Here is a 27,600-nt window from a genome sequence, read left to right on the forward strand (position 1 = left end):
AGCCTGCAGTTCTGAATGTGATAAAGGGGGTTGTCAGTCTGGGTATCAGCTCTGCCCAGTGTTTAATTCTGTTTTTTCCTGGTGTCATGAGGTTGCCCTGGGCAAAGCCAAGCCAGCCCAGGGTTTGCAGACCAGTGGGGGGTATCCAGGCTTTGTGGCTGCTCAGCTCTATTTCCCTTTGACTAGGAAACCCATGTTTTCAGTGGTGTCATCTTGGTTTCAGCAGATCAGGTTACCTCCATTGAAGTGGGTGGAAATGAGACACAAATCACTCTCTACTCGCTCCATCCCAACAAAGTGTACAAAGTTCGCATTGCGGCCAGCACCAGCATGGGCTATGGGGCCCCTTCTGAGTGGACACAGCATCGGACTCCTGACAGAGACAACCAGACGCATGGTAGGAGGCTGAGTAATGCCTGGATTGGGGCAGGGTGTGCAGGACACTGGGGAACGTGAGGCATAATCAGTGGTACTTGCTTTCATTAGGGAATTATAACCATTGGTTTTGGTTAGATCAAAGTACCCACCTTTATCTTTCTGTTCAGCAGCCTCTCTATATCTTGCTGCTTGCCTAGGTAGTGGGTCTTTTCTCCCTCCATGTGCAGCTGTGAAAATTCTTAGAAAGAAAGAAAGAGACAAACCCCCTGAACTCCCATGTTACGATATTTGGGAGTGAATAGACAATTCTGCCAGACAGAGCTGAGCCCAAGCCAGACTCTGGCAGTGATTGGAGACTCAAAATATATTGAATATATCTCAGAATACGTTGAGAAACTCCCATAGTGACTTAGTGGCATTGTTCTTTCCTGTATTACCCAGCTGATAAAGTCAACAGTAGAGCATAACTGTACCATTCTCCACTGTCAGACAGTGGAGACATCCCACTCATGGGACAGCCTTTCCTCACACCCCTCCCTCACTACCGAGGACTGGGAGGATTCAGTAGAGCAGGGAAATTGAGACAAGTGGCTGAACATTTTTCTCTTGTCTTGTTCTTCTAGTTCCATTTGCCCCAACAGAATTAAAAGTCCGAGCAAAGATGGAGTCTCTCCTGATAACGTGGCAGCCCCCAGCCAACCATGCCCAGATATCTGGGTACAAGCTCTACTACCGAGAAGTGGGCCCAGAGGAGTCCAGCGATGAAAATCCTTTGGATGGTGCTGAAGATGAGAGCTGGGACGTAGGACCCATAAAACTAAAGAAGAAAGTGAAGCAGTATGAGCTGACTCGACTAGGTTAGCTGTTTACATCTTCTTAGAAGTTGGTGTGGAAACCCAGGATCTGTCTCCTGCACTTTGTAGCAGTCCTGGGTGCTTCCAGGAGGCTCCGTTATCTGCTTGGCTGCAGATACACAGGACCAGGGCCCTGTGAGCTATTTTTAAGAGCACCCAAAATAATTTCTGGAGTGGGGCTCTTGGGTTTTGTATTAAGCAGAGTTTAAAACAGAGGAATTTCTGATGCCGGTGTAGCAGGGATTGTATTTTTTTAACCAAGGGCTAATAATATACTTAGAATACGCTAATAAGTGGATCTGAATCAATTAGTGGTTTTTATGTGTCACTATAAAGAGTGCCTAGATGAAAATCTCCAGTCATGACAATGATCTCTCCTTCCCTGTTTATTTCTAAGAAACTCCATAATTGCATGCTATTTGAAATTTCTCTGTATTAAAATGCAGAGATGAGATAATTCACAGCATGCTAATTTGGGGTCAGTTTTCTCCACCTCCCACTAAGGGAAAAGGGTAGAAGAGTTGAGTGTCCATGGCTGGAGAACAAGTCTGCATCACAGTCAGATGTGCCTCCCTGGCTAACTGTGCTTGGCATTTCCCATAAGGAGTTACATTTCTAATATCTGATCATACCACTTAGTTGATTTGCCCATTGATACAGGATGGTGAGAAAGAAAAGAGTCATGGCAGATGCATCCTTGAAACAGGATTCTGATTCTTAGAGTTGTTCCATCCCTCACTTCATGCTTCATCCCTGTTACTGCCCAGTGAGCTGAGACTGCAGGGCGAGTGTTTCTTGTGCTGGTTCATCGTGCATGTCTGGCATGTATATTATATGTGGTGTAAAAACCAGGCTGCAGCACCTGGAAAGACAGTTTGTATCATCATGAAGTAGGTTTCCAGCTATGTTGCAGCCATCCTGCCACTGAGAGGGTGTTAACAGTTATGAGTTTCTCTGAAGAATTTAGGTCTGTAATTATTGCACTGAGGAAACCACATGTGAACATCATCATGCGCAGCTCTAACCGCTGGCAAGTCAGTTAGCAGAGGGACCCGGGAGTGGGCTGAATTGATTCCAAATGCTCTGGCATGATGATGCTGAGAAGGCTGCTTGTTCTTCTGTAATTACTTCCTTAAATTTGGGCATCCGTCAAGCCCTAATGATTTCCTTATGATTTGGCGGTCATGTATCGGCTATCCTTGTGTCAGGAAGAGAGGCTCGGGTTTCTTCTAGTCGTGGATGTTCTCTTTTCTCCCCCTTGCACTGTTGAATGACGTGCTCTTGCATGTGTACAGTAAAGGACAGGGTCAGGAATCTGGCTGTGCTGAGGAGAGCAGGGGGTCTGAACATGAAACAAGGAGGAGGTGTGGTTGGGATTTAGAAGGGTTTAGTTTTATGGCGGGGAGCTACCCTGTGCAGGTATTTACATCTGCATTAGGGGTCTTATAGACAGAGTGGGTAGCAGCCTCAGGAGAGGTTGTCAACCCTAACATGACCTGTGCTGCTGCACACTGGCTGATGGGGAATCGCCTGGGGGGATTTCCCAGCTTATGGATGTCTGCCTGGGAAGCACAGCAGTCGAAATGTCTCCTAAAATCCCTCTATAAAACCAAGCAAACAAGAGGCCTGAACAGAAACACTGTCTCTTGGGACCATCTCTTGATGTCAGGATGAGGGAGCTTCGTGTGGTGAATGGTGCTGTCTGATGGGAGAGTGAGATTTACCCAGGCTGGCCCATAGGAGGTGGGCTGTTGAAGAGGTGTCACAGCTGATACTACAGACTGGTCAAGGGATAGGATGGGATGGGATGGGATAAGAATTAATTAGGATGGGATAAGAATTAATTAGGATGGGATAAGAATTAATTAGGATGGGATAAGAATTAATTAGGATAGGATAAGAATTAGAAAGGAATGGAATGGAACGGAACGGAACGGAATGGAACGGAACATTCTTTGTTTATATGAAAAAGAATATTTCAGTTGGAAGGGACCTACAATGATCATCTAGTCCAACTACCTGACCAGTTCAGGGCTGACCAAAAGTTAAAGCAAATTCTTAAGGGCCTTGTCCAAATGCCTCTTAAATACTGACAGGCTTGGGTCATCGACTGTCTCCCTAGGAAGCCTGTTCCAGTGCTTGAAATGGTGTCGGGAAGTCCCAGGGTTAGACACAGACAAGGCTGCAGCTCAGATGTCGTTGCATACCATGTCTGTTCAAAGAAGGTCCAATTTCCCCGTTGGAGGCTACATACTGCTGCAACACGGTCACTAAACACCCTTCAGCTCCACATCTCTGCAGTGCCACTGGAGCCAGTGCTCTGCCCCTTGGCTTGGGCTGCGGCCTGAGAGATAAAACTATTGTCCCACTGCTTGTTCCTGCATAGCTCGAGTTTGATTTCCTGATTTTCCTTGTTTTTTTCCAGGAGCTCAGCAGGGCAAGAGGGGAAGCACTTTCTGGGGAGACAGCTCCTTTTGAGGCATGCCTCAGACAGAGGTGGATGGGTGTGCGGAAAGCAGCTTTGGACAGAGCTTCTTGAGCATGGTTACTTTTTGTTCACAGCGATAGCACAACTTTTACACCAGCAAAGAGCCCTGCCTGCATTTCCCTTCCCTAGTTTCCTGTAACTTTAGGCTGGCAGTAAGGTTTCTTGTGCTGGTCCAGTGCAAGTTTCTTGTTTTCTTTTGCACTGGCTGGTCCTGCTACTGAAATGGCATCAGCTTTGTCCACCAGCACTTCTCTGTCCTAAAGACTTGCTCATCTTTTGCCTTACCCCCAACATCTGGCTGCTTGATTTTGCCTTTGGTAATGACACAGCTCTCTCCATTTAAGCTGTCTGAAATAAGAGAAGACTTTTCTCCCATGCTCATGATAACCTCTGGAGCAAGCCATGTCTCCTTAGAGTGGTATCTCTAATAACACACCTTGTATCTTGTCTGAGAGGTATGTGCTGAAATCCTGTGAGAGAGGTGAGCAGCTGTTCAAAGACACGTAAGAAATACAGCAATTTCATGATCCCACAAAATCAAAAGGAAGCTGTCCTGTATCACCAGGAGGGCTTTTCCCTGAAAAAGTCTTGTTGATTTCCATCTGTGTTCTAGCAGTTAGTCTATGTAATGGTATGCAACTACCAGGGCCATAATTTACAGGAAAAATAAATGGTAAAGATCTGATCCTGCCTTCCACATTCCCATGAAGGAAGAGTGCATTCCTCTGGGAGTGACTCCCTGGAGATCAGGGTATTTTCCCACTTACAGGAAAGTATGGCATATGGCATCTGCCCAACATGAACACCTTGAAAAAATGAATGAAACGACATATTTAGCATATTGGATATATTATGCAGTCATCCAGATTAGTGATTTGAAATGATCTGGACTAGATTATTCTGCTTATATTTAATATATGGTGGAATGCAGTGAAATACATCTGTTTTCATGCTGCCTACTAGCTTCTTGACAGCTTGATAGAGCTTTATGTCTACATGTTCTAAGAGCTTAAACATCTGGGCCTGTGTATAAAAATTGAAGCCAAGCCTCTCACTGAGAAATCCAAAATATACCTATTTTCAGCATGTGAATTGCTTGATCTTGTAGTGGAGCTCCCCTGGCTTCACGTGTAAGTGGCTGCTGTATTGGTCCTACCTGGAGATGAAGATGGAGGACTTGTCCTTTCCTTCACTTCATTCTCCAACAGGAGCTGCCCACAGCTGTAGCACATCTGTGAGCTCTTCCTCATCATTTTGGATCACATCATGCACAATGTGCTTGTGTCCCAGTGAAGCCCAGCCAAATGCTCAGGCAGGAGATGGAGTGTGTGTGCTGGCGAGAGACGGACTGGGGGCTTCTTTGTTCCAAGCCCCTGGTCCCGGCTGTTTGGCAGTTGAGTGCCCTTTGGTCTCATCCCCCTTGTGTGGTTTTGAAATGTTTTCCTGTGGCCCGAGAGTGTGGAAATGCAGATCAGGCTGCCTTGGAGGCAGACAGAACTGTTTGCTTTTGGGATTCTTTTGGGGAGAAAAATGTGGCTGAACTGTTTTTATATTCTGAGCGCGAACATGTGTTGTGGAGCAGAGAAAGCCTTTGGTAATTGGTACCATTAGCCTCTGGGAGTGTAATCAGTGCAGTAATAATAAAATTGGCATCAATAAGAAAGGTTTTATTCTGCTTACGTTGTCTGGCAAAGAGAGCGGTGATCTATCAGGGCAGGGAATGAACAAGCACGTCCCAAATTAACAAAATTCATCAATGTGCTGCAGCCAAGGCAACCAAAGACAGTCTGGACTGCTCTTGCTGAGCTCCTGAATGGGCTGACTGGTTAAGAGAGAAGCTGGCGAGTGTTATTTGAGAACTTCATATCTCCCAAGTTGTTTCCTTGATTAAACATCTCCATTAAAAAAGCCTTAGATGTTACTTAGCACAACCGAGGAGTATTTCAGCTGATGAAAGGCTGCAGGAAAGAGGGAAGTGAATTTTGGATGAATGCAGCACCACTTGGAGACAGAGCGCCCTGTCCTGCAGCTCAGTCGGGTCCAAGCGTGAGGTTCCCCATAGAGTGCATGGCTGTCTGATGGGAAGAATGTGTGATGAGGACCCTCGGATTTCTGGTGTGGGTTTTGAATGAGCTGTTGCTTTTCAAATTGCAAGTCAAGAAACTCTGCTGTGGAGGCAAAATAGTCACCATAGAACAAAAGCTGCCACTGACTTAACAGGGCACGTGAGGACTTGCTGGAAGAATTATCTGCACAGCAGTGAATAAATCAGAAAGGACTTTGGAAATGGGAAGTGCATTGTGAAGAGGAGAGGATGTCCTCGCTCAGGAATAAACAGTGCAGTGCATCTACTTCCATGGGGGAGGAAGAGGAGTCACCATGCATAGGTGTCTTCAGTAGTTTGCAAGGGAGAAAAATCAGAAGATCCTGAGATGATGTGCTGCAGGACATGACACTGGTTAACACTTGGTGGCTGGGACGAGTCCATTTGCTGCTGCTAGTTTCTGTAAAAAGTGAGGGGAGAACTAGAGAGTAGTGATCATACGTGCAGCAGTTGTGAGACAGTATTTGAGTGTGAAAAGCCTATAAGTGGATGGGGGACTCTCTGCTCTATTTTTAGGAAATACAACTCTGTTCAAACTGCTTTCTCAGATGGTGAGATCAAAGAAAACATGTCTAACTGGGGAGGGTTGGTAACAAAAATAACCCCAGACAAACCCCGATTGATTTTTCCAGCTCCTGGGAAACTCTATGAGGTGAAGCTGGTGGCATTCAATAAACACGAAGATGGTTATGCAGCGGTTTGGAAGGGCAAAACAGAAAAGGCCCCTGCAACAGCAGTAGGTGAGGAATGCCCTTCATTTGTTGTCTGTCTCTTCTGCTTGGCATGTGGCTTCAAAGGAAGGATAAAGGTAAAATTACAGACGGTGAACTTGAAGAAGGACAATACAAAAATTGGGAAAGTCTCAGTATAAGGAAACTTCCATTGGCAGTCATTTCAAATTGCATTGGGAAGGAGAGAAAGGAGAAAAATATCCCTCTTCTTATTAGGGTTGTTCTTACACTGGGTGTGGGTGGCCTTCACCCTGTCCTCTCTGGCCCCATGACGGTCTTGGAAATGCCAAATAACCTGGATTTTATCTCTTACAAAGATTCAAGAACGTGAATTAGCAGCATGCCAGGCTTTTTGCAGTGTTATAAAGAAGGTAAAAGCTCTGAAGCCCTGGGCTCTGTTCTCAGCTCTGCCGTTCTGGTGTGGGGTGGTGAAGAGTCTGGGCTGCTCCTTACCCTGGCATGGGCCTGGCGGCTGGGTAGCTCTGAAACTGGTCTCCCGTGCTTCACACCACCACCTTGGTGCATGGATCCTCACTGTGATCTTTTCTACACAGGAGGAAAAGCGTGGCCTGCTGCATGCACAAAGGGGCTAAGCCAGGCATCTAGGCTTACACTGGAGGCCAGCATATCAGTGCAGCCTTCACAACCTAGGCCTATTTTATTCCATGTTTTCTTTGTCCATAATTGTTGTCCCTTGCCTTACTGTCATGTACATCTCCACATCTCTTTTTGTCTTGCACCATAGATCCCCCTGTGCAGAAGGGTCCTCCTCTGCCTCCAGTCCAAGTCTATGCAGAATCTAACAGCTCAACTTCCATATGGCTCAGGTGGAAGAAACCTGACTTCACAACTGTCAAAATTGTCAACTACACTGTGCGCTTCAGCCCCTGGGGCCTGAAAAACGCCTCTCTTGTTACATACTACACAAGGTAAAGAGGGATGCTAAGGGTTCATCTGCCAAGTATTGCTCATGTCAGGAATAAACACAGGGCAGGAGGAACTTGCAGGGAAGCTCCAGTACTGAGCAAAATCCTGGGTGTTTCACATGCTGGAAAAGTCTGCCTTGGTCACAGATACATTGAGAACTGCTGAAATGTGGCACTGGCACTTGTCTATGACTTGAATACCAAGGGATCATTTACTGGCTGGTCATTACATCTTTTCTGCTCTGGTTGGACCTTACATGCTTGTTTCCCTGTTATTAACACAGCCAGGTGCAGTTATGGCCAGTCTCAAAGCATTCGTGATTTGTGAGATGGTCCTCACAAGTTTGGTTTAAAAATTGCTAGAGTTTAAGCGATTATAATAATTTGGGGATGCATTTTAAATCTGGATTTGTGTGGAGGTTTTCAGCCTATAACCAGGTTGTGTTTTCAAGCTTTCCTCTGCAAGTACATCAGAAATGATCCTAGAGGCTGAGAACCTACTTTGTATCTGAGAGCTGAGTGCTCTTGCATTCACATGACTGCAGGAGTTGAAGCTTTAGGTGAAAAATCAAATACTATAGGAGTTAGGATAATCTCTTACAGTGCTCCTGGTAAGGTACAAAAGTGGCAGTGGGTGGGAGAATTATGTAGTGTTCACAGCCTTGGGAATGTGTCCTCTTTTGGCAGCTCGGATGAAGACATTCTCATTAGTGGGTTGAAGCCCTACACCAGGTATGAGTTTGCTGTGCAGTCCAATGGTGTTGGCATCGATGGGCCCTTCGGCAGTGTGGTGGAACGGTTCACCCTTCCTGACCGTAAGTATTTATAGGAATTGAATGCTGATTTCTCCTGGCTTTCCCTGAAACTCTGTCAAATCCCTCCTAATGTGCCCCTGAGAAATGTGATCTCAGATCACCTGCAGGCTCTGGTGTCCCTGAGTGCATAAAAGGCTGAGAGCTGCTAAACCTCCTGGTGGCTTTCCCAAGCCCATTGAAGGAGTGCTGCTTTGTAAACAGAAACGAGCATGTAAAGAGAATTAGGGCAACAGTTGTTGTTACTGGGGGATTACCTCTGGGTTCAGAGAAACCCTGCTCACCAGGGAGAGCTCTGCTATTCAGCTTCACAGTGCAGCAGTGATGGGCTTTGGAGGTGCTGTGTATCCTGCCCCTAGCTGGGACTAGTTGCAGCTCAAGCAGGGCTTTGGGGAAGATGGAGAAGAAAGCAACAAGGAGCAGGTGTGTGCTAGGAAAGTTCTTTCAAATATGACCAACATTGCACTGTCTCAAACCGAGTTGCATGGCTTCATCAGCACTGTCACACTTCCCTTGGCTGACTGGCCACGATGTGCAAGTCTTGCCCTGTACTGGGCTCAGCAGCCTCCTCTCTGCAAGCTCCACAGCTTGGTTGGAGGAGATGTCCGGCCTCCCAGGTCACTCAGCATTTTATGCTTGCAAACATGATTGTGGCAGCACTGAGAAGGATTCAGAGAAGGCACAGAGCAGTTGTTATGCCCTGCAGGTTGAATGCTCTCCTCCTCTTTTCTGCTCTTCATGCTGGGTCTTTACTTGTCTCTTCCAGGTCCCTCTACTCCTCCATCTGACCTGCGGCTGCACCCGCTCAACCCTTATGCTGTCCAGGTGCACTGGTGCCCCCCTGTTGAGCCCAATGGCATCATTGTGGAGTACCTCATCCTGTACAATGCCAACAACACGCAGCCAGATGACATGTGGACCTTGCTGACACGAGAAGGTGAGTCTCCTCGAGGTACTGTAACACCCCACTGGGTTCTCCTCCTGCCGCCTTCCCTGCCTACGGAGCCCTGGTTGGTCAGTCCTGCTGCTATGATTTTTGCCTTCCTTTGAGCACATACAAATAAACATTCAGGAGCTCATGCTGCCAGCTTTCTTGGAGCATATGCTGGGCCCTGCTCCTGGTTGTGTAGGAGAGTCCAGGGACACAACTACTGAGAGATGCAGTAATACATGTCTAGGGCTGCAAGTACCCATTGTCATCCAGCAAACATCCCGCAGACACAGGCTGGCAGACAATAATTCCTCCGAGAACGTATACCAGCAACACCACACGCCGTCTGTATCATCAGCTCTTTAAGCAGCAAGTTCATTAATCCTGAAGAGGTGTATGAATTACTTCTTAGAGCTTCTTAGACACAAAATCTGTCACTTCTGATGGTCCAGCAGAATTCCTCTGCTGCTTTTCTGCAGCCTCTGAATACTTTTGAAACTGCACATTTTAAACCTTTTGACTTGCTTTTTTTCAGGAAATATCTTCAGCACTGAAGTGCATGGCCTGGAAAGTGATACCAGGTACTTCTTCAAGATGGGAGCAAAGACGGTGGTGGGATCTGGTCCCTATTCAAACGTTAAGGACGTGCACACCCTCCGGGAGAAGTTGTCTGGTATGAATTTCCCCTTTGTCTCGGTGCAGGAAGTGAGTTGCGTTGCTGAAGACTCTGATTTGTCAGCAGCAGCATTTCTGTTTGCCAAGCAATTGCCTGATGACACCACACAGGGAGTGAGATATGACAGCATGTAGAGGATCATGGCAGAGTCCTCAGCTGTGCAGCTCCACAGGCCTCAGGCAGCCCCAGAACCCATCTCAGAGCTGAATTTCATCCCTCTTCCCCATCCCAGCTCCTGTGGAAGGGCACACGCCACCTGCAACTTGCTGCCTTTCTGCTAGGACTGTGTACATATATGTCAGTTTGCTTTAAGCTGCTCTAAATTGTCACTGCTAAGTAATCTTCTTCCTTTATGTGTATAGAGGCATCACCTATTGGTTTTAGTGAAGCTGGTGCTTCTCTAAACATAAAGCACTTTGTACCTTCTTCCTGCTAGCATCTGAAATGATGTACCTGTCCTTCCCCTACTAGATGTTCTGGATATCCACTCTGTCACGGGAATCATTGTGGGAGTCTGCCTGGGGCTGCTCTGCATTCTCTTCTGCATGTGTGCCAGCTTCCGCAACAGCAAGCAGAGGTAGGTGTCCCCTTGCCCTCGCAGGAGGTGGAGGTGGCTGACGTGGAAGGAGGCAAAATACACTCTGAGCTGCTCCCGCGTGTTCAGCTGGGCTGTTCAGGGCATGGTGTATGGTGCCAGTTAATAGAAAGACTGAGTCTTGGGAGTGCTAGCGGGCTAAGGAACATACTTAGTGTAATCTTACCACTTTCGTCAGTAGTTTCTCTTTAATTTGCATTGTTAGACTAATAGTTCTTTTTTCAGAGAAAGAAAAAAAGGAGAAAAGGGAAAAACCACTATTTGTCATATTATTACCTGTATCTGTTACTGTGGGCAGTATTTTGCTTCTGTGGTTGGACAGCTCTAAGGATGTTTGTCAACTTCCAGTTGGGAAAATGATGAAAGACTTCCCAGTGAGTGACGGGCTGGTTTAAGGAGGACTAGCCTCAGCTCAAAGGCCCTTGGTATCCCAGGGGCTGAATCCAGCCACAAGTGTTTGGAAAGACCATGACTGGAAACCAGCTTAGTTATTGGCAGCGGATCTCAGGACTAGGAACAAGCAATTTCTGAAGTCTCGTCCTAATGTGGCCACCTCTGTCATGTTGCAACTGTTCTGTGTAAAGCAGAGATGACAGGGGTGACACAGCTCCCCACAGGCACTTGCTCTGGTGGTGGAACTTGTGTTGTCTGCTGCCCTTGTGATCCACTGGTGAGGGGAGGGCTTTGTATCCAGCACCATGCTTTGTATGAGCTTTAGGAGTAGTGAAGGTGGTGGAGATGCATCTGCAGCGAAAGGTGTTACAGTAGGATGTGGATAGAGGATCTCCTTCCTTGGGAGTGTCAGGGAAGGGACTTGGGCCTGGTCACTTCCACAGGGACAGGCTGAGTGGCCCAAAGGGGATCGCTATGTCAGTCTGTGGCTGTTTGGGACAGAGGAAAATGAGGGTCATGAGAGATGTCAACTCGAACTTGTTTTCCCTCAGGGAGGCCCTGCCAGGCCTGGATTCCCAGGCAGCTGGCAACCACACTTACTACCACCGGAGCAGGCAAGGGGTGGCAGCTCCCAGTGCCACCTTGGACTCGCATGAGCTGGAGTCCCTCATGTCCCCGCTCCCTGAGGATGCATCCATGCCTCTGGGGGACATCATGGAACTGACAGAAGTGCACAGCCTCATCCACACAAGCCTCCCTGAGGATGTCGTCCATGGGAAGAAGAAGGTAAGGACCCATGCACGTGGTGACTGGTCTCCCACCCTAGGCAAGAGCCTTTGTTTGCTGTGTCTGTGAGCAACGACTTGTAAAAACAGGTCCTGAAAGAAACAGACCTGTGAGAAACAAAGGCTGAGAAAAACAGCCTGAGAAAGAGCAAGGATAGCAGGGGAAGTGGAGACCCTCTGAGCTAAGGAATGTCTCAAACACTTGCGAGAAATGTAACTATAGTCATGGAGTGGATAGTGTGGAGGCCGAAGCTGATAAGGCTGCCCCAGTAACACAGGGTGCAGCTGGAGGGGGGCGGGCCCTGTGGAGGCAGGATGGTTCTGCTCTGGTGCACCTGGTCAGACTTCAAGGGCCATCTGTCCAGTGAATGACCTTTGCTTCATTATCCACAAATGCATATTAAAGTTAACATCCCTGAATATGTTAACAAAGACTAGTAGGATGATGCTAATTACATCATCTCATGAAACACTTACTGCTCCCCGTACATGAGATATGTAGGTATTTGAGTTGACGTAGGGGATGGACCCAAAGAAGGTGTGTATAAATCGAAGGGGGGCAAGGGAGGGGGCCGCACAGAGAATGAAGTGGAGCAAAGAAGACAGATGCCTCCTTGAACCTTTGCTGGTGGGATCAACTCTGGAACCCAGACCAGTGATCTCTATTTCTCTATTCTCTCCATCTCCCTCATTTCCTTTTTCCTGTTTTCCTTCACTACCATTAAGTAATGCAAGGCACACTGTATTGCCACAACTTGTTATATCCTTAGCCAATTATCGTGTATCCAGTTAGTACATAGTGGGAAGTTAATAAATGTGTGGACTTTGAGACTTGTCTCACCATTGTCCACTCCATTGGGGATTTACGAATCTGAGTCACTTGTCTCCCTCATCTGAGAGGGACATGACAGTTGCACGGCTGGGAAGCCAGGGTCTGATCCTGTCCTGGCTCTGCAAAGCGCTGGTAATCTTGACTGCAGGCTGGTACTGAGCAGCCCTGCATTCCCTTCTCTGTAACACTGACTGGCTCAGTCTTGGCTGTTAGATGGAAGTTTGGGATCCCTGTGCCATCTACCAGCCCTTTCCATCCCCTGGCACAGTGACCCCTCATCCCCAGGAAGCAGCTACCAAACTGCTGCAGGAAGCCGCGCTCTTCCCGTTGCTGTGGCATATAGATGGTGTGAGGAAGTGTGATGTCTAGAACAGATGCTCTGCCTTCCAGGATATTCTTTTGCTTAGAGTAAAAGGAGCTTTGTCCATAAATAGTATGTTCACTGGAATACCTTTGAAGATACACAAGAGGTGAAATTGTGTTTTATTTCGAACATTTTTTGAAGTAGTCTTTTCCTGCCCTGTTCGGTTTGCCTGACATTGCATTGTCTTTCATTCCTCTCTGCCCATTTCCTCTCTCAAGCTTGCCTGAAACATTTCATTCCATTAGGGAACCTTTAATTGGCCTAATTTAGTTAATCTGTTTATGTCTCTCTTTGTAGCCCAGGGAGAGCATGTAAAGTAATTAGGAGGTTCAGTAAAACAAATGCATTGTGAGCGCATGGGATTTCACGTTTGCATCAACGATGCTCTGGTGTGTCACTGGAGGGAAGGTGACTTCAGGTACCAGGCTAACCACGAGATCCATCCTTGCTGCTAGTGGCAGTGCAGGGGTGGAAACACAGCGTCTTCTCCTGGTTTTAATAGTCCTGTGAGCTGAAGCTGTGCTATTGGCCTTCCCCAAGCGCAGTGGCAGATCAGTGCTCAGCTGAAGGAGAGGCAGCTTGTGGCCAAGCCGCATCTATGGATTTCGGTGGAATGTGGTTGCCTGGCTGGACCCAAGCCGAAGAGTGTGAGGAATTTCCTACAGCTCTTTCTGTTAAATAAGGAACAAATGTTTTCAGTGATGGTGACTTACCCTGAGAACAGGTCGGGGTAGGGGGAAGCTCCCTCCCTTGGGAGGCCTCTTCTGGGGGCAGCATATCCAGATCTCTCTTCCAAAGCAGCGATCCTGTCTGCAAAGCTTTGCACTAAGATTTTCCTGTGTGCAGAGCAGGGGCTGGAGAGGACAGTGCCAAGGCCTGGCTGCTCAGAGCTGAGCCTGAGATTTTGGGGCCCCCAGCATCTGTCGCAGAGGCTGGCAGTGCCCAAGCAGTGCAGTTACGTTCAGAGATCAGAGCTCGGGGGGGGCAGTTCTGGCTGTAGTGTCTCTGTCCTCATAACTGGATGGGTAAGGGACACCAAGGGTTAAATTCACCAAGGAGTTTTGCCAGCAGAATAAAGAATTTGGGTTTTTGATGAATGTGAATAGGGAAACAAGGATTGCTGAGGAGCAGCTGCACGAAGCCACCAGGAGAGCAGTGCTGTCACCCGTGCTGACTGGTGAGGATGACCTGGAAGGTGAAGAACTCGAATGGTGGTCAGGAGCAACAGGCTGTTGTTGCTGGGAGTGGGCACTGGAGGGAGATGTGTTCCCATGTAGGAGGCCCCGCTCCCTCCACTGCCCAGTTCCTGCTGGAAGTGCCACCTTGAGCCAGTCCTGAGCACGGCTGCATTCTCCCCATACTCTGACGTGTATATGCAAAGGTGAAAAGACTCAGGCCAAAAACATCTTCATACTGCGGTTGCCAAGAGGCCCCATGTCCGGATGGCGATGTGATTTCACCTGCCTGGGTGGGCAGGGAGTTGGGGAGGTTTCACGGGTACGGCCAGAGGTCCCCACAACAGTTGTAAATCAGAGCAAGGTGCAGCTAGAGGTATGTGCATCTCCCTGCTTGTAGACAAAACGCTACAAGCAAAGGCCCAAGAGTGGATTGTAGTGTTCCCTGGGTTGTCTTGTACACTGTAAAGAGCTTCTTCCAGCAGCCATGTCAGCTAGGCTGCCAAACCCCCCCGGATCCTGCCTGAATGTGGCCAGGAGCTCTGTACCCTAGAGCGACCAGCTGCCTTTGTTGCCTTCTGGTTTATTTTCTCATGCTGTGTGTGGTTGAGGCTGTGAAAACCCATGACAAGGAGTGTGGTAGAGCCACAGGAAAGAGAAAATTCGTAGTCCAGTCTGGCAGGGGGAAGCTCCCCAAGGTACTCTAGGTCAGGTACTATCACTTGCAGTCTTGGTCTATAAAGAAAGGGGCTGAGAAATGCCTTCAGGATTCCTTTTATCTAACAGCATATCATGTCACTGCAGTGCTCAGAGTGTTGGCAGGGACAGACTTTTAGTCTGATGCTGCTGTTGGGCAGGTTTGTGTAGTTGTAATACCAGGGAACTGGCAGCTCCAGGCCTGTGTGGCCTCCAGTTGCCTGCTTGCCTCTCTGTCCTCAAGAAACTTGCTTTGAGTTGGGTGGGTGGCACTTGCCGTTGGCAGGGGCAGTGGCAGCTGCTCCGGGGCTCTCAGGCTTTTCACATGCTGGCTCATTACCTAGCATTTCCTGGATCATTCTTTATTGGTTTTAATTCTTGTGACAGCCCAAGCTCGAAGGAGATTGGAGGTTCTGTTAGGAGGTGTACAAATACAAAGAAGGGATGGTCTCCATGCCATTAGCAGTCGTAAGTCAGTAAATGTCACTTTGTAGGGACTGGAGAACAGTGAGACCAAGGGCAGGAAGGCTTCAAGGACGCTGAGATTTAACTGACTCCTGCAGAGAATCATGGGCAGGTATTTTGAGAAGTCCCCCAGTTGTTTTCAAGATCACCAGTTCCTTTGAACGTAGGGCCATGATTCCTCTTGAGCTGTTACAGGGAATGCTGGGGGCGCAGGAAGGTGGAAGGGGGGACAGTCTCTGACAGCCCACAGAGCCACCTGGCCACCCTGCCCCAGCTTGCAGGACAGCAAGGTGCTGCTACAGCCGAGTTGCCGGCACGGGGCCCCTTTGCGCAGCCGACAGCTCTGTTAGGCAGGGGAATGCTTGGCCATTTAGTGGTGCCTTTTCCCTCCTTTCTGTGTGTTTCCCAGTGGTCACACACAAGGATTTGTAAATACACTGGCAAGTGATTTTCCTCTCTTACTGTCTTTCCCTTCCAAGTGACCCCCAGACTGATGCCCCCAGTAGCCCACGTTATAAATGACACTGCAGCACACAGGCTGTGGTGATGCAGCTCTCTTTCCCCTGACAGATGGACTGAGGATGATAAAATGGCTCAGCTCCAGACATCTCTGTCACTGCTGCTTTTGGGCCAAGCGATTTAGGGGGTGGGGGAGAATGTTAAAAAGCATCTGCTTTCCATGGAAGACTTAAGCTTTTTATTGAATGAAGCCAAACCCAAGTGTTTTGGCTTGGAAATGTTTGCCGTTGTGCTTCTTGTGAGCCGGAGCCTCCCTTGCTTGCTGCCCTGCTCCTTCCCCATGGGCCTCCTCCCTGCAGGGACTGCGTTTCCCGCAAAACATCCCCGTGGCTCAGAGAGTAAAAGCTGAAATGCATCAGGGAACTTGAATCTATCCGGGTTGTTTGTCATTTTTGTATTGAAATTTTTCTGTGTGGAAAAAGTGTCGCGGTGTTTTCTAAAAAGTCTTAGATGAGAGCTGCGCTCCTGTTGACAGCTAGCAGTAATTCTCCTTTACCTTGTGGGGGGAGAGGTCTGTGTTGTATTGTATCTTGTTTAGAGGTGCAGCTGTATGTTTGCATGACATGGAGCTTTCCCACTCCCACCAGCTGCTGTGGTGCCACTCAACAATGAAACCTTTCCCTCTGCTATGACACCCTTAAAAGCTGGGCCCATCTGAAATGTCCCCAGCCTTGTTTCACGCAAGATTTCAAGCTGGTTTAAATAACCATCCTCATAAAACAGGGAGGGTTTCAAGATCAACATTTCCTACATGTTCATTCTAAGCTCGCATATTTGCATGAAATCATTACTTGTCACTGAAAAGGTAACATGAGCTAGGCACGTTTTTACCAGTCAGAGTTTCTGTGAAAAGGCTAAAATGAAAAGGCTTGTTTGCTTTGATAAGGATTTAGCTGTAATGGAAACACCTTTTATTGGAAGATGTTTTTATTAGTTTTCATTCTTGTGTTTGCAGTGAACTGACAAAGGGTTTTTTCCCTCTTTAAATCAGTATTAGACTGACACTCCTCGTCTTCGTTATTCTATTGTAAAAACCAAGAGAACGTTTCCTTCCTTCAGCCGTTCACTAGCCCTCCTTGAGTAGAAAGAAATAGTATCATATATTACACCAAAAGATACTGCTTAAAAAGCAGAGAAGCTTTGAGGCACACAAGACCTTCAGGCCTGTGATGAAAACAGACCTAGAGTTAATTGCTGCTGCCCAACCTTAGAGACTGAGTCTCAAGAGGGATTTTTTTTTTTTTTTTTTTTTCTCTCAGACATAATGTGCTTGAACAACATGTGGGATATAGGCCATGTTGTGTGGTTGATGGGTTTTTCTGTTTGTTGAAAGTTGCAAACTGGTACAAAACAAGTTTGTTCTTCATTGCAGCCAATTTCAGCCAGAGCTGAACAGGCTGTTCCCAGAGTCATCAAAACCTATGTAAACATGGCAGATTGACATTTCCGCTAACAGATGGTCCATTGGGGATTGCAGTAGAGCTGCCTGTTTCTTTCCACGTTTTTTGGTATTCACAAGATGCCTGCAAGAAGGTTTTCAAGTTTGCTCTGTGTGTGTGTGTGTATGCATATGATGCTCAGATCTTTCTGATGGCAAATATGCGTGTAAGCATCTATAATAGGACACACATTTGTGTGCATGTGTGCATATTTGTGTAGGTTCAATGTTGAAATTTCCAGGCAGTATTTGCTCAGTAACGTATGTTCCTTGGAAAAGGCACAGAAGCCATCAGTCAGCAATGTAGCTGCAGAAAGCCTTTCAGATGACAACAGAAGCAAATTGAACGCGTTCCTTGAGTACTGGCATCTAGTGATATTCTTTATTGTGAGCTCTGTGTGATTGCTTGGTTGATTTCTTGCTATTAATGTGTAGTTTAATGATTGTCCACTTAGAAAGGGAGCAATTAGGGAATGCTCTTGGCTCAGAATATATTGTTGAGTATTGCAGAAAGAGGAATGGCAAAGACACTGCCTCCAGCATTCACTTCTAAATTAGCGAACACTTGATATCCACAGCGCTGGGTTTGGACATCACTGTTCTGCAGGGTGCTGCCATATAAACGAGACCCTTTGCTACTTGTTTTCTTAAGGTTTGATCCTGAGGCAGCAGCAAAGCTCCTAGGACTTGGGGTTGGCACCGTGAAGAAATGCTGCTCTGCCTCCCGCAAGGTGTGGAGCCCTGTTGGTACTTGAGTCAGGAGGGGACAAAAAGCGCTCAGGAAAGGCTCGGGCAGCCCTTCAGTGCCTACATGAGTGCTTTAATGTGCCTTCTGCCAGCCCTGACAGCACGAGGTAGCATTTACTTCTTTCTAAATAGCTGACTTAGGAATGCCTGGCTCACATACAACATCTGGCCATGTATTTCTACCTAATTTCCAGCCAGATGGACCGAGGCACAAGGAGGTCAAATGACTCACACAAGGTCAGGCTGATGTCAGAAATCTCCTTGCCATCTCAGCCGTACTCGTGCTACGTTGACTGTAGTTGGAATAGATCTGGCCTGTGTAAGTGGCAGCCACATATGCAGAGCTAAAATCTGGGTTTCTCCTGCCTGACAGCGAGCAATCGGCAGTTAGTGGGTTTGAATAGATGTGCTGTATATCTTCACCCCACACAGCCGTCACACTCACACCACCACTATTCTGTATGCACACGCACACATGCGCAAGTGTCAGGTCAGGATTTTCTCATCACTTCAGCCTTGCGATGGCCTCTCACTTCTGTCCAGGCAACGTGTAACATCTGTGGAGCCAGCACAGATATAACTGGCTCATGTCTTCCTTAAATCTGAGCACGCACGCGTGTGTGTGTATATATGTGTGTGAGTCAGTGGCAAGGCTGAGCTCAGGTATATGCAGGACAGCCCAATAAAATCAGAACCTGGAAAGAAAATACTTTTCTGCCTGTGAACTAATAGTCTGAGCTGTTAAATAACTTCAGCTCTTAAAGGCACACATTTCCCATACACAGAGGTGTGCATTCAACAGTTTATTGCAAGGGGAAGCTGAGAGAACCCAGAACAAATTGCGTTCAGCCCATATAATTTAATTAGAACTACAAACAAGGTAACACTGGTTGCCCAGGGGATTTAAAGCTGAGCTAAGAATTGCTTGGTGGTCTGTTGGAGAAAAAAAAAAAAAAAAAAAAGGCCCCCAGTTTTGTGCCTCTTTGTTGATGGGGAATGGCAGAGTGTTTACCCAAGCCCTAGCTTAGAGCAGGAAATCTGTCTGCACCACAGTGCGAGCAGCTTAGCATTGTCTGCAGCTCTTACACATGCCAGTGCACACAGGTGAGGATCCTCCATGCTGCAGAGCATCACTTGTGCCAAAGCAAATGCCATAATCATTCTGCTCCAGATTTCCACCACCCCTGTTCCTTCCCAGTTTTGCAGTGCTCTGGGTTGTTTTCAGCTTTGCAGGGAGTTGATTTCAGTGGACCTTTAAATGATGTTTTGTGCCATCATATACCTGTTGACCTCAGAATTTGAGAATCAGTGGAAAGCGTCTTATGCAACCAGTTGTGAACTGTCTGGCAACTTTTATCCCCTTGCTCTGCATCAGACCACATAACAGCAATAGAGCTTGCTCTAAAGCGGTGACTCTGAGTCCATTGCAGCAAGCATTTTTATTTTGATGCCATCAGAAGTGTTTTCCACATTTAATTTGTGTCTTCCAACACCATGGTATTTTTCCCAACTTGCACTTTCCTTTTTCAAGCTGCTTCTCATTTCAGGTTTATGAGGACAAGAATCTCTGTGATAATTGGATCTTTTCTCCACTTTTCTTCTGCAGTCTTCATGGAATAAATCAGCCAACCAGCCCTGGACAAACAGCATAGCCAGATATGGGGACACTATCACAAAAGAGCCTCTCTCTGCTGTGAACGGATCGCTGAAGCTCCCTTCCAGCGCAGGACAGAAGCTTTTGTTACAAGCTCTGGTTTACGATGCTGTTATGGTGGGTGTCTTTATTGACTTGTGTATTCTGATGTGACTTTTTCCACTTATGCTTCCCATCTCCTTTTCACAGCACTGGAGAAAATGTTTTCTTCTCTGAGCTAGCTTAAGTTGGCTGATCATGGGCTTTATTTTTTTCCCTGGGTATGGGAGTGTATGCCAGCGAGACTGATGGGATTTGAGTAAAAGCTGTTTGTTTTTCCCAAGCGTCACTCAAAGCCTCAGCTCTTCCCCCATCTTCTGTCTCGACTCCCGCCAGCCCTGCAGGGTCTGTGCTGTGGCCTTGTTCTTTCAGTGATGGTTCAGGGGGGTCCAACGGCTCAGCTGTCTGCAGGGTTGTAGTCAGTCCCGGTTCCTGAGGACCTGGAGCCAGGCACCAGCAGTTTGCTTCGAGTCTTTGCTGGGGCCATGCAGCAAGCAGATGAATGAGTTAGGAGCTGCAGTGCTCAGTGCAGTCATTAAGATCTACAGTGTGCTCGCCTAAAGGAGGGATGGCATTTTTGCCTGTACAGGGAGTCAAAGATCAAGGGATAATTTAAACTCCTTCTCCAGATAGGGCAAAGCAATTTCCACTACACTTGTCTTTTTTTATGTGGATGCACAGACTGGGAGGAAATCCTGTTTCTGGTATTGCATCATTGGAATAAATAAGCACTCCCATGTTTGGGAGAGGTTGTACAAGGATTATGATGTCTATGCCACAGTCTGAGCAAAGCAAGATGACACCTGCTCTGTACCAGAAGGTTTCTTTGATTATTGTTATAAAAAGTTCACTCTCCACCCCTAGCAAATACTTCTAAGTAACCTACCTGTTTTTCCTTCCTAGGTAGTAGTGTGAAAACCAATTAAACACAGGATGTAATTAACTTTGTGGATAGAGTTAAGACAGTGTTTTACAACCCAATTACAGGGTACCGTTTACAGCACAGCTTACCCCATCAGAATTTGTCAACAAAAGGAGAAAAGTGTTAAAGTATGTAAATGATGCACAAAGTTGGTTTTAGCAGTGCAAATTATACATGGGATATCACTTCCATACTTTGAATTGTCTTCTTGCTACTAAATCACACTCAGCCCAGAATCTAAGCACTGATTACCTAGACAACTCTTTGTGAGTTTCTAAAATAATTTGTTAAATTACTGAATGATAATCTAGAATGACCTGCTTGTTAGCCAGATTTGTGGAGCCTGAACTCTGCTTAAACACTGCAGAGGAGAACTGATTGTTTTCTTTCTGAATTAAAGTGCTTGAATTTACATCAACTTTTGCAAGCTGTGACCGGGGCGCTAACAAACATTTTGTGTATGTAGCCAAAATTAAACCAGGGAGGGGAGCCCTGGTATCTAGTTGTGGGTCTGTAGCATGAGCTGTCTCGGAAGCCAGTTTCCTAGAGCACTGCCCCCTCGCCCTCTAGAAATCTGGCCCTTAATAAGGAAATAGACAGGTGAGTTTGGGAAATTGTGGTCTTTGAGACTTGAAGGAGTGGTTGCTCCAGCCTGCCAAGAAAATGTAGGCAAATCACTTCACTCTCTTGGGACTTGCTTTCCCAGATGTAAAGTACGAATAATGATCCTGAGGTGATTTGAGATGCTTCTTAAGACTTCAGCTCCGAGAAACATATCAAGATAATGCTTAATAGAGGCATGTGTACATTCCATTGCACTCTGTGGGATTAAAAAGAAATACATTTCTGTGCTTGCTTGGGTCACAGCCTCAATTATCTGAATTTCACTTACTTTACCTTTTTTTTTTTTTTTTTATTTTTAATGAAGCAAAGAAAAGTCACCCACCAGCCAGCCTCCATCAAGTGGAAGCAGAGGTGATTGTCCATTCTGATTTTTCAGCCTCCGATAGAGACTACGACTCCCAGCTGCACACCCTTGACAGTGAAGAGACGGAAACTGAGGAGCAGGAGCCTGAGGAGCTCCCCTCGGGAGAGGTGGCTCTTCCCAGCTCGCCCAGCACCCAGCAGGACTCTAACCAAATGCTGGTGGACTGCTTGGGCAATTCTGAGGCTCAGGCCCCAGACGAGCTGTTACATACCGACAGAAAGACTACCAAAACAGAGGCCGTTTGCATCCGTGGGCTCACCAACGGCTTCCACAGGCACAGGGAGAGTCTGGATTCGGTGGAGAGCGGAGATTCGGACTCTATCCAGGAAGGCAGCGGGGATGTGCAGCCAGTCAAGTGCCAATCTCTTTCCCCAGCCTTGGAGGAGGCCCCCCTCTGTAGTAACTCTGGTTTAACCAGTTCATCCTCAGCATCTGAGAGCATGGCATGTGTCCACAATCATTAAAGAGTGAACTAATCTGATTTTGATCATGGGAGAGCTAGAAGTGCTATAAGGGCCTGTCCCTGTGAGGTGCTGCATGCCCTTGACTCAGCCCAGCAGGAGGTAAGGCGGCACAGCAGCTCACCAGAGCAGGATTCGGACCTTGTCAGCTGTACATATTGCCTTCAAGAAATCAATAGGTAGATTGGTAAGGGCCCATCTTCTTCCCACCACAGCTGATGAGTAACTTGGTGTTTGTGGGAGCAGGATTGAGCCATCTGCCAAAGTCTGATGTGAAACCAGAGCTAGAACTGAGCCTTCTGCGTTAGGCTGGGGTTGTCACTTAGCTGTAGTCCTCAAGGCGACTGGCAGGACATCTCCTAGTGCTGGGGAGAGGCACGCTACACTGAGCGATTCTTCTCAACCGTCTCTTCACCAAGGAGTGCCTCGGCATTACCTACTGCCTCTCCGTGTTGGGATGGATTTTGTCAGAGGAGTCCCACAGCGGGGTGGAAGCCAACAGAAACAAATTCAGTGAGCTGTAACCACCAGCCTTTTCTGCCCTCCCGTGGTTAAAAGGATGATAAGGCTCTCTTTGTATGCTACCACAGTAACTAGGACTAGCAGGCTGATGTAGTGGCCTTTTATTACACACTCTACGAGTGCCTCTAACAACTTGTACTATATAGAACCTTCTTCAGTGTCTGGGTCATTTCACCAACCTGGGCTTTGTTTTATGTAGGTTCTTGTACCTAATATTTTAGGTACACATCTGTCCTTTTAATGTACAACATGTATTTTTATTTCCTTGGAACATCTTTATATTATTTAATTTTATAAAGTGGAGTAGTGTGTGGTATAGAGTAGCATTTTTACTACTTGACTCTTTCTTTATTTTTTCCTCCCTAACAACACAACTACCTCATGTCTGTTGGAGAAAAAAAAAGCAGTAGATATACTCTTTTGTTATAGTCCATTATAGGTTTTAACTTATTCTTATACTGCCTTTTTCTAAAGAATATGTTTGCACTGGTTGTTGACTATTTTTAAGGCATAGTGCTGCAGACCTTTTGTGTCTCTTGCTTTGTTTTGAAGTGTTGCTGTAGGACACCTTCCCTACAGCGGGAGAGTTGGGTTGTGTTTCTTTCTAGGACTGTGTTTTGCAGGAGCTAGCCAAAGAAGGCTGCTCCATCTTTCCTGAACAAGCTTATAGTAGTGAAGAGAAAAAAGAACCAACAATTGCAAAAGTAACTTGTCATCTTGGGGAAAAAAGAATCAACAATTGCAAAAGTAACTTGTGGTCCTGGGAACATCTAGTTTTTTGGGTTTGTTTTTTTGGTTTGGTTTTTTTTTTATGCCCAAGTGCAGGCATTTCAGATGATTCTGATTTCCAGAGAACAGCTCTCAGCCTTGTGTAAGCAGTGGACTTGCTGATGGCTTTGGATGAACAAGTGAAATTTTCCAGTCACTTATGAGAGTCCTGGCCAAAGTGCTTTTGGTTGTTGGGTGGTGGGTTTTGGTTTTGGTTGTTTTTTTTTTAAGAGCAGAGCAACAGCAGAGCTTGAAAATTAAAATAAAACCTTTGGTCTCATACCAGCCAGTCTGATTTGAAAGTCACCCAGTGACTCTTCCTTGCAGATGCTGTTTGCTTACTGCTGACATGTCTCTCAGCCTGGCCTCCTGGTGCGGGGTGAACTTTTCTCTACCTTTTCTTGAGCCTGTCTCTGCCCTGTTCCAGGCTTGCAGAGTTTGACTGCGAATGCTACAGCTTGGACCAGCTCCATGGGGGCAACGAGGATCGGTAACTGTTCATTGGGTGTTTGGTAAATGTTCTGCCTTCCTGGAGGATTCAGAGATCTGGCCATTTGTTTTGTTTAAAAAATGAGGGGAAAGATGCCCATCTCCCTCTTTTCTTACTGAAATTCCCTGAGATATATGGGGAGCTGTGTGCTGACCTGAGGTCCTGTAAAAAACCTTCTTGTGGTGCAATCTGGACTGAGATATCACATGCTAGCAGCAAGGACAACCTTGCTCCACCAGCACCCTATCCCTACTTCGGTTGTGAAGAGCCCTGCTGCAGTGTGCCCTGTGTTTGGAGCTGAGCTGGACCAGCCCGTGTCCTTGCAATCCTCCATCAAACCCTGTTAGCTCCAGCTCTTCAGCAGAGGAGTACCTGCAGACCTCTGTGTACCCTGTTGAGAAGGATATTGGAGCTTCTACCTATCCTTTTCCTACAACATCTCCTCCCAGCATGACACGCTGTTCTGGTAAACGTCTGTATTTCCAGTCCTTGCACTTACTCTGTTGCTCTGGCTGACACTTGGTGTCCTGAGGAGTCTCGGAAATTCTGTTCCGTGCTCTGAAACACCATGACTCTGAAAGGCTGTGGCTCAGACTGGAAACTAGTGCCAGTGAGCAGGCTGGTCAGCAGCTAGTGTGTGTGCTACCAGAGCAAGAGGCTAGAAAGGCAAGAAACCGTAACTGGGCAGAGGAAGTGTGTAAACAACCTCCAGAACTCACTCACAAGACTTTGAAAGTAATGACCTAGCAGGGTTACAGATAAGGCAGTGAAGTGTTATTGAGGGCAATAAGGGCAATTTACAGTTATATGGGAGCGGATGCAATTGCAGAGGTACAAACCCTCCAGCTGGGGAGTATCGGGTGTTAGCTGCAGAGGGTGGGGGAGACTTCTGCAGCTGGACCCTCCATTTGCCGTTAGTTTCATGGAAGAGTCCTCACCCTTCCCTGGTGACAGAACAGACCCTGTACAAGCCACATTGCTGCTACTGAGGGACCAGAAAGCTCATTCCAGAGCTGGTGACTTCTCACACCAACCCCTGGTGACTTCTTTCACCTTCAAAACCAAGTCATCTGCCTGCAAGCACGCCGAAGGAGCACTTCTGCTTAGCAGGCAGCGCCGGCAGGACTTTGGCCAGCAGCAGGTGTGACCAGGGCACCGGAGTTCTCCTGGCTCCCTGTCATAACATTGTGCCTGGGGTGAGTGATGTGCCAGCCTTGAGCTTTCCATCAGGGGCCTGTGGGGTGGAGGCTCAGTCCAGCAGCTGATTCAGGCATGTGCCACAGTTTTGGGGGCACTCCCTTGTACGTGTCCCCTTTGCTTTGTCTGGACTGACTTCAGCAGTTGTATAGCCATGAGGTGAGCGTTGCTGCTCTGCCCAAAAGCTGTCCCTGCCTGTTACTGAAGCCAGCACAAGCTGGCGTGGTGTGGCACCGTTCCCCTGGATCACCTTGGGCCAATCACAAAACCACCGAGTAAGTTACGTGTTCCAAGAGCTTTGGAGGAGATACAGCAGAGTGCAAACAATTCGGCTTATGCAGCACAAAAATACTTTGTCTCCTCACGCTGAGGCTTATTCTGATCTTGTTATGTCCCACTGAGTTGTACCAGCGTGTGAAACTGGCAGTGTTTGGATGTCCAAGTACGGTGGTGGCCGTGGACTGGCATGGCAGACCTCAGCTACAGAAATCAAGGCCATTCCTCAGAGCCAAGAGATCAGCGCTGACCAGCAGCAGCGAAGCTGTTCTCACTACAAACGTGTGTCCAGGCGGAGTGCTGGGTGTCCTTGTCCAACTCGGCTGTAGCCCAGGTCCTTCCTGTCCTGAACGCACGTGAGACCTTTCTAGTCTCAGCTAGCAATGAATGGAAGAAGACAGATAATACACATTTTGTGTGTGAAGCTGAAACAACCAGTGCATATATTTTTTTATCATGAAATAAGTAGCTTTCTTGCAGATTTCTCACAGACACACAAACTGTTGTTACCTTTAATTACCCATCATACTTAATCTATGTTCCTACACATCAGGCTTCTTTCTCCCTTTTCTTCCTTTCAGTAACACTAAAGATTATTGCTGTTCAACATTTTGCTGGTGTATATTGTTTTACATTGTTAACATGTCAGGTTTGTCTCACTGGCATAATTTTGTAGTATTAATGTTACTGTTTGGCTACACAACTGTATATTCCCCGTGCTGCTGCAAGAGTCGCAATTCTCATCCTTTCATTTTTAATTCCTTGTTACATGAAACACATGACTTGGATAAAAATCTCTTTCAACTTTTTGTTGATTTTATTTCTTACTTAACAGACAGCAAAGTTCTGGTTTAAATAGTTCAAATGAGATAATTTATAATCTAGGGTTTGAGAATTTTTTGCATTATTAGCTAACAATCTTGAGATCAGCCCATGAAATATGCTGTGTAAGAAAACAACCATTATAATGGTTTATATATGATTTTGATCTCCTTAGAAATAGTTGTTTTGAAGGGATCATTGTGTCTTTTCTAATCAATACTTTTGTTAGAAAAGAAGTGTTTAGTCCAGCAGAAATCTACCATCTAGTTCTGTTATTGTATTCCCTTGCTTGTATTGGAATTTCATTTAATTTTCTACACAGTGCATAAGAATGTGTAACCAGAACTTGATCTCGTTTGAAGATTGTGTCTGTGTTTGGTTCCATGCTGTACTTAATTATAACTTTCTTTCTTCAGAGACTGTTCTTACTCCACAAATACTCCTTAGTGTTAAAGTGTAAGAAGACATTGTCCTTATATTCCTTAACTAATGGGTTATTAATAAAATATTAAAAGAAAAAAGAGTGGGATTTGTCTCACGATTCAGTCTGTTACAGCTCTTACTCTGAGAGAAAGTTGTGGAAGGCGGATCCTGCTGCTGTGCTCGGAGTGGCTGAACCCCGGGGAATTTTCTGTTAGATGCTGGGCCATGCCCTGCCTCTCAAAACACGGAGAGGATGGCCAGAGAGCACTCTGTCTGCGTGAATTTGCCAAAGTCGGGCGTGCAAGGTGGCAGCCTGCCTAAAGCTGCACCTCGCAGCACAGGGACAGCCAGCGTGTGCATTTCCCAGCAGCTCAAATTCAGCCTCGTAACTCGTGTCTAGAGGGATCTGAACAAGACGCTGCAGCTGACAGCCCCAGGAATTATGGTGGAGCTCCTTCCACAGCTAGGGGTAGCTCACTGGTGGGAGCAGGAGGCAGGAGCCATGCTCGTGCCAGTGCAGTGCCTGAGCTCACAACCGTGGGGGTTGGGAAGGTGGGATGATGGTGGGCCTGGTTCCTTAGGGATTCTTCTGGGATTTCAGGTGTGGGCACAGTTTGGGTTCATGAGGCATTTCTTCATGCCTGTTCATTTCTCAGTTTTGAACTGATTCCTATGAGAAAAAGAATATTTGTCCAGTTTCATGCTTCCTCTTGCTGGGGATGTTTTTAGTGTGAAAAATAAGCAGAAGCATCTAGCCAATGAACGGTGAGACTTCTCTTCAGTGGCGCGCTGGGCTGAACGCTCCGTGGCTCGCGTCCAGTGAGATTGGCGAGAGGATATCTGGCAGTGCTTGAGGACACACGATTAACCTCCCATGCATCTCCCTTTCCTCCTAGGATGCGTTCCCTACTTGAGTAGATAGTTTCCATTATTACTTTATGCTGCCAAGACTACAGAGCCATAAAATCTCATTTTATCTGCATTACAGAGGTAATAAATCTGTACTTAGTGTAGTGTTCTCTGATAGTGGTTAAAGGGAACTCTGTCAGAGTACGTAACTTTGATGTTTTTTTCTCCTGATGACAGGTAACCCCACAAATGAAGCAAGGAAGAACCTGGGGGGGGGGGG

At 46.8% G+C, this 27,600-nt stretch overlaps 2 protein-coding genes across 2 annotated transcripts in view; both read left to right on the forward strand.

The window, feature by feature from the left end:
• The window catches only part of IGDCC4 (immunoglobulin superfamily DCC subclass member 4), a 69,625-nt gene extending 43,061 nt beyond the window's left edge, over nt 1-26,564 (forward strand). Inside the window, exons 11-21 of the mRNA XM_026856045.1 lie at nt 227-397; nt 1,002-1,235; nt 6,457-6,564; nt 7,301-7,484; nt 8,169-8,296; nt 9,060-9,230; nt 9,760-9,897; nt 10,372-10,477; nt 11,440-11,674; nt 19,516-19,680; nt 21,446-26,564. Of these exons, the coding sequence (XP_026711846.1) occupies nt 227-397; nt 1,002-1,235; nt 6,457-6,564; nt 7,301-7,484; nt 8,169-8,296; nt 9,060-9,230; nt 9,760-9,897; nt 10,372-10,477; nt 11,440-11,674; nt 19,516-19,680; nt 21,446-21,976 (2,171 nt within the window). The 3' untranslated portion in view covers nt 21,977-26,564. The remainder of the gene's footprint in view (nt 1-226; nt 398-1,001; nt 1,236-6,456; nt 6,565-7,300; nt 7,485-8,168; nt 8,297-9,059; nt 9,231-9,759; nt 9,898-10,371; nt 10,478-11,439; nt 11,675-19,515; nt 19,681-21,445) is intronic.
• Nucleotides 22,050-27,600, forward strand: part of IGDCC3 (immunoglobulin superfamily DCC subclass member 3) — a 113,511-nt gene continuing 107,960 nt past the window's right edge. The window contains exons 1-3 of the mRNA XM_026856046.1: nt 22,050-22,075; nt 23,691-23,753; nt 24,101-24,219. Of these exons, the coding sequence (XP_026711847.1) occupies nt 22,050-22,075; nt 23,691-23,753; nt 24,101-24,219 (208 nt within the window). The remainder of the gene's footprint in view (nt 22,076-23,690; nt 23,754-24,100; nt 24,220-27,600) is intronic.

The sequence above is a fragment of the Athene cunicularia genome (genome assembly GCF_003259725.1).
Source record: "Athene cunicularia isolate RWA chromosome 10 unlocalized genomic scaffold, athCun1 chr10_part1, whole genome shotgun sequence".
Lineage (NCBI taxonomy): Eukaryota > Metazoa > Chordata > Aves > Strigiformes > Strigidae > Athene > Athene cunicularia.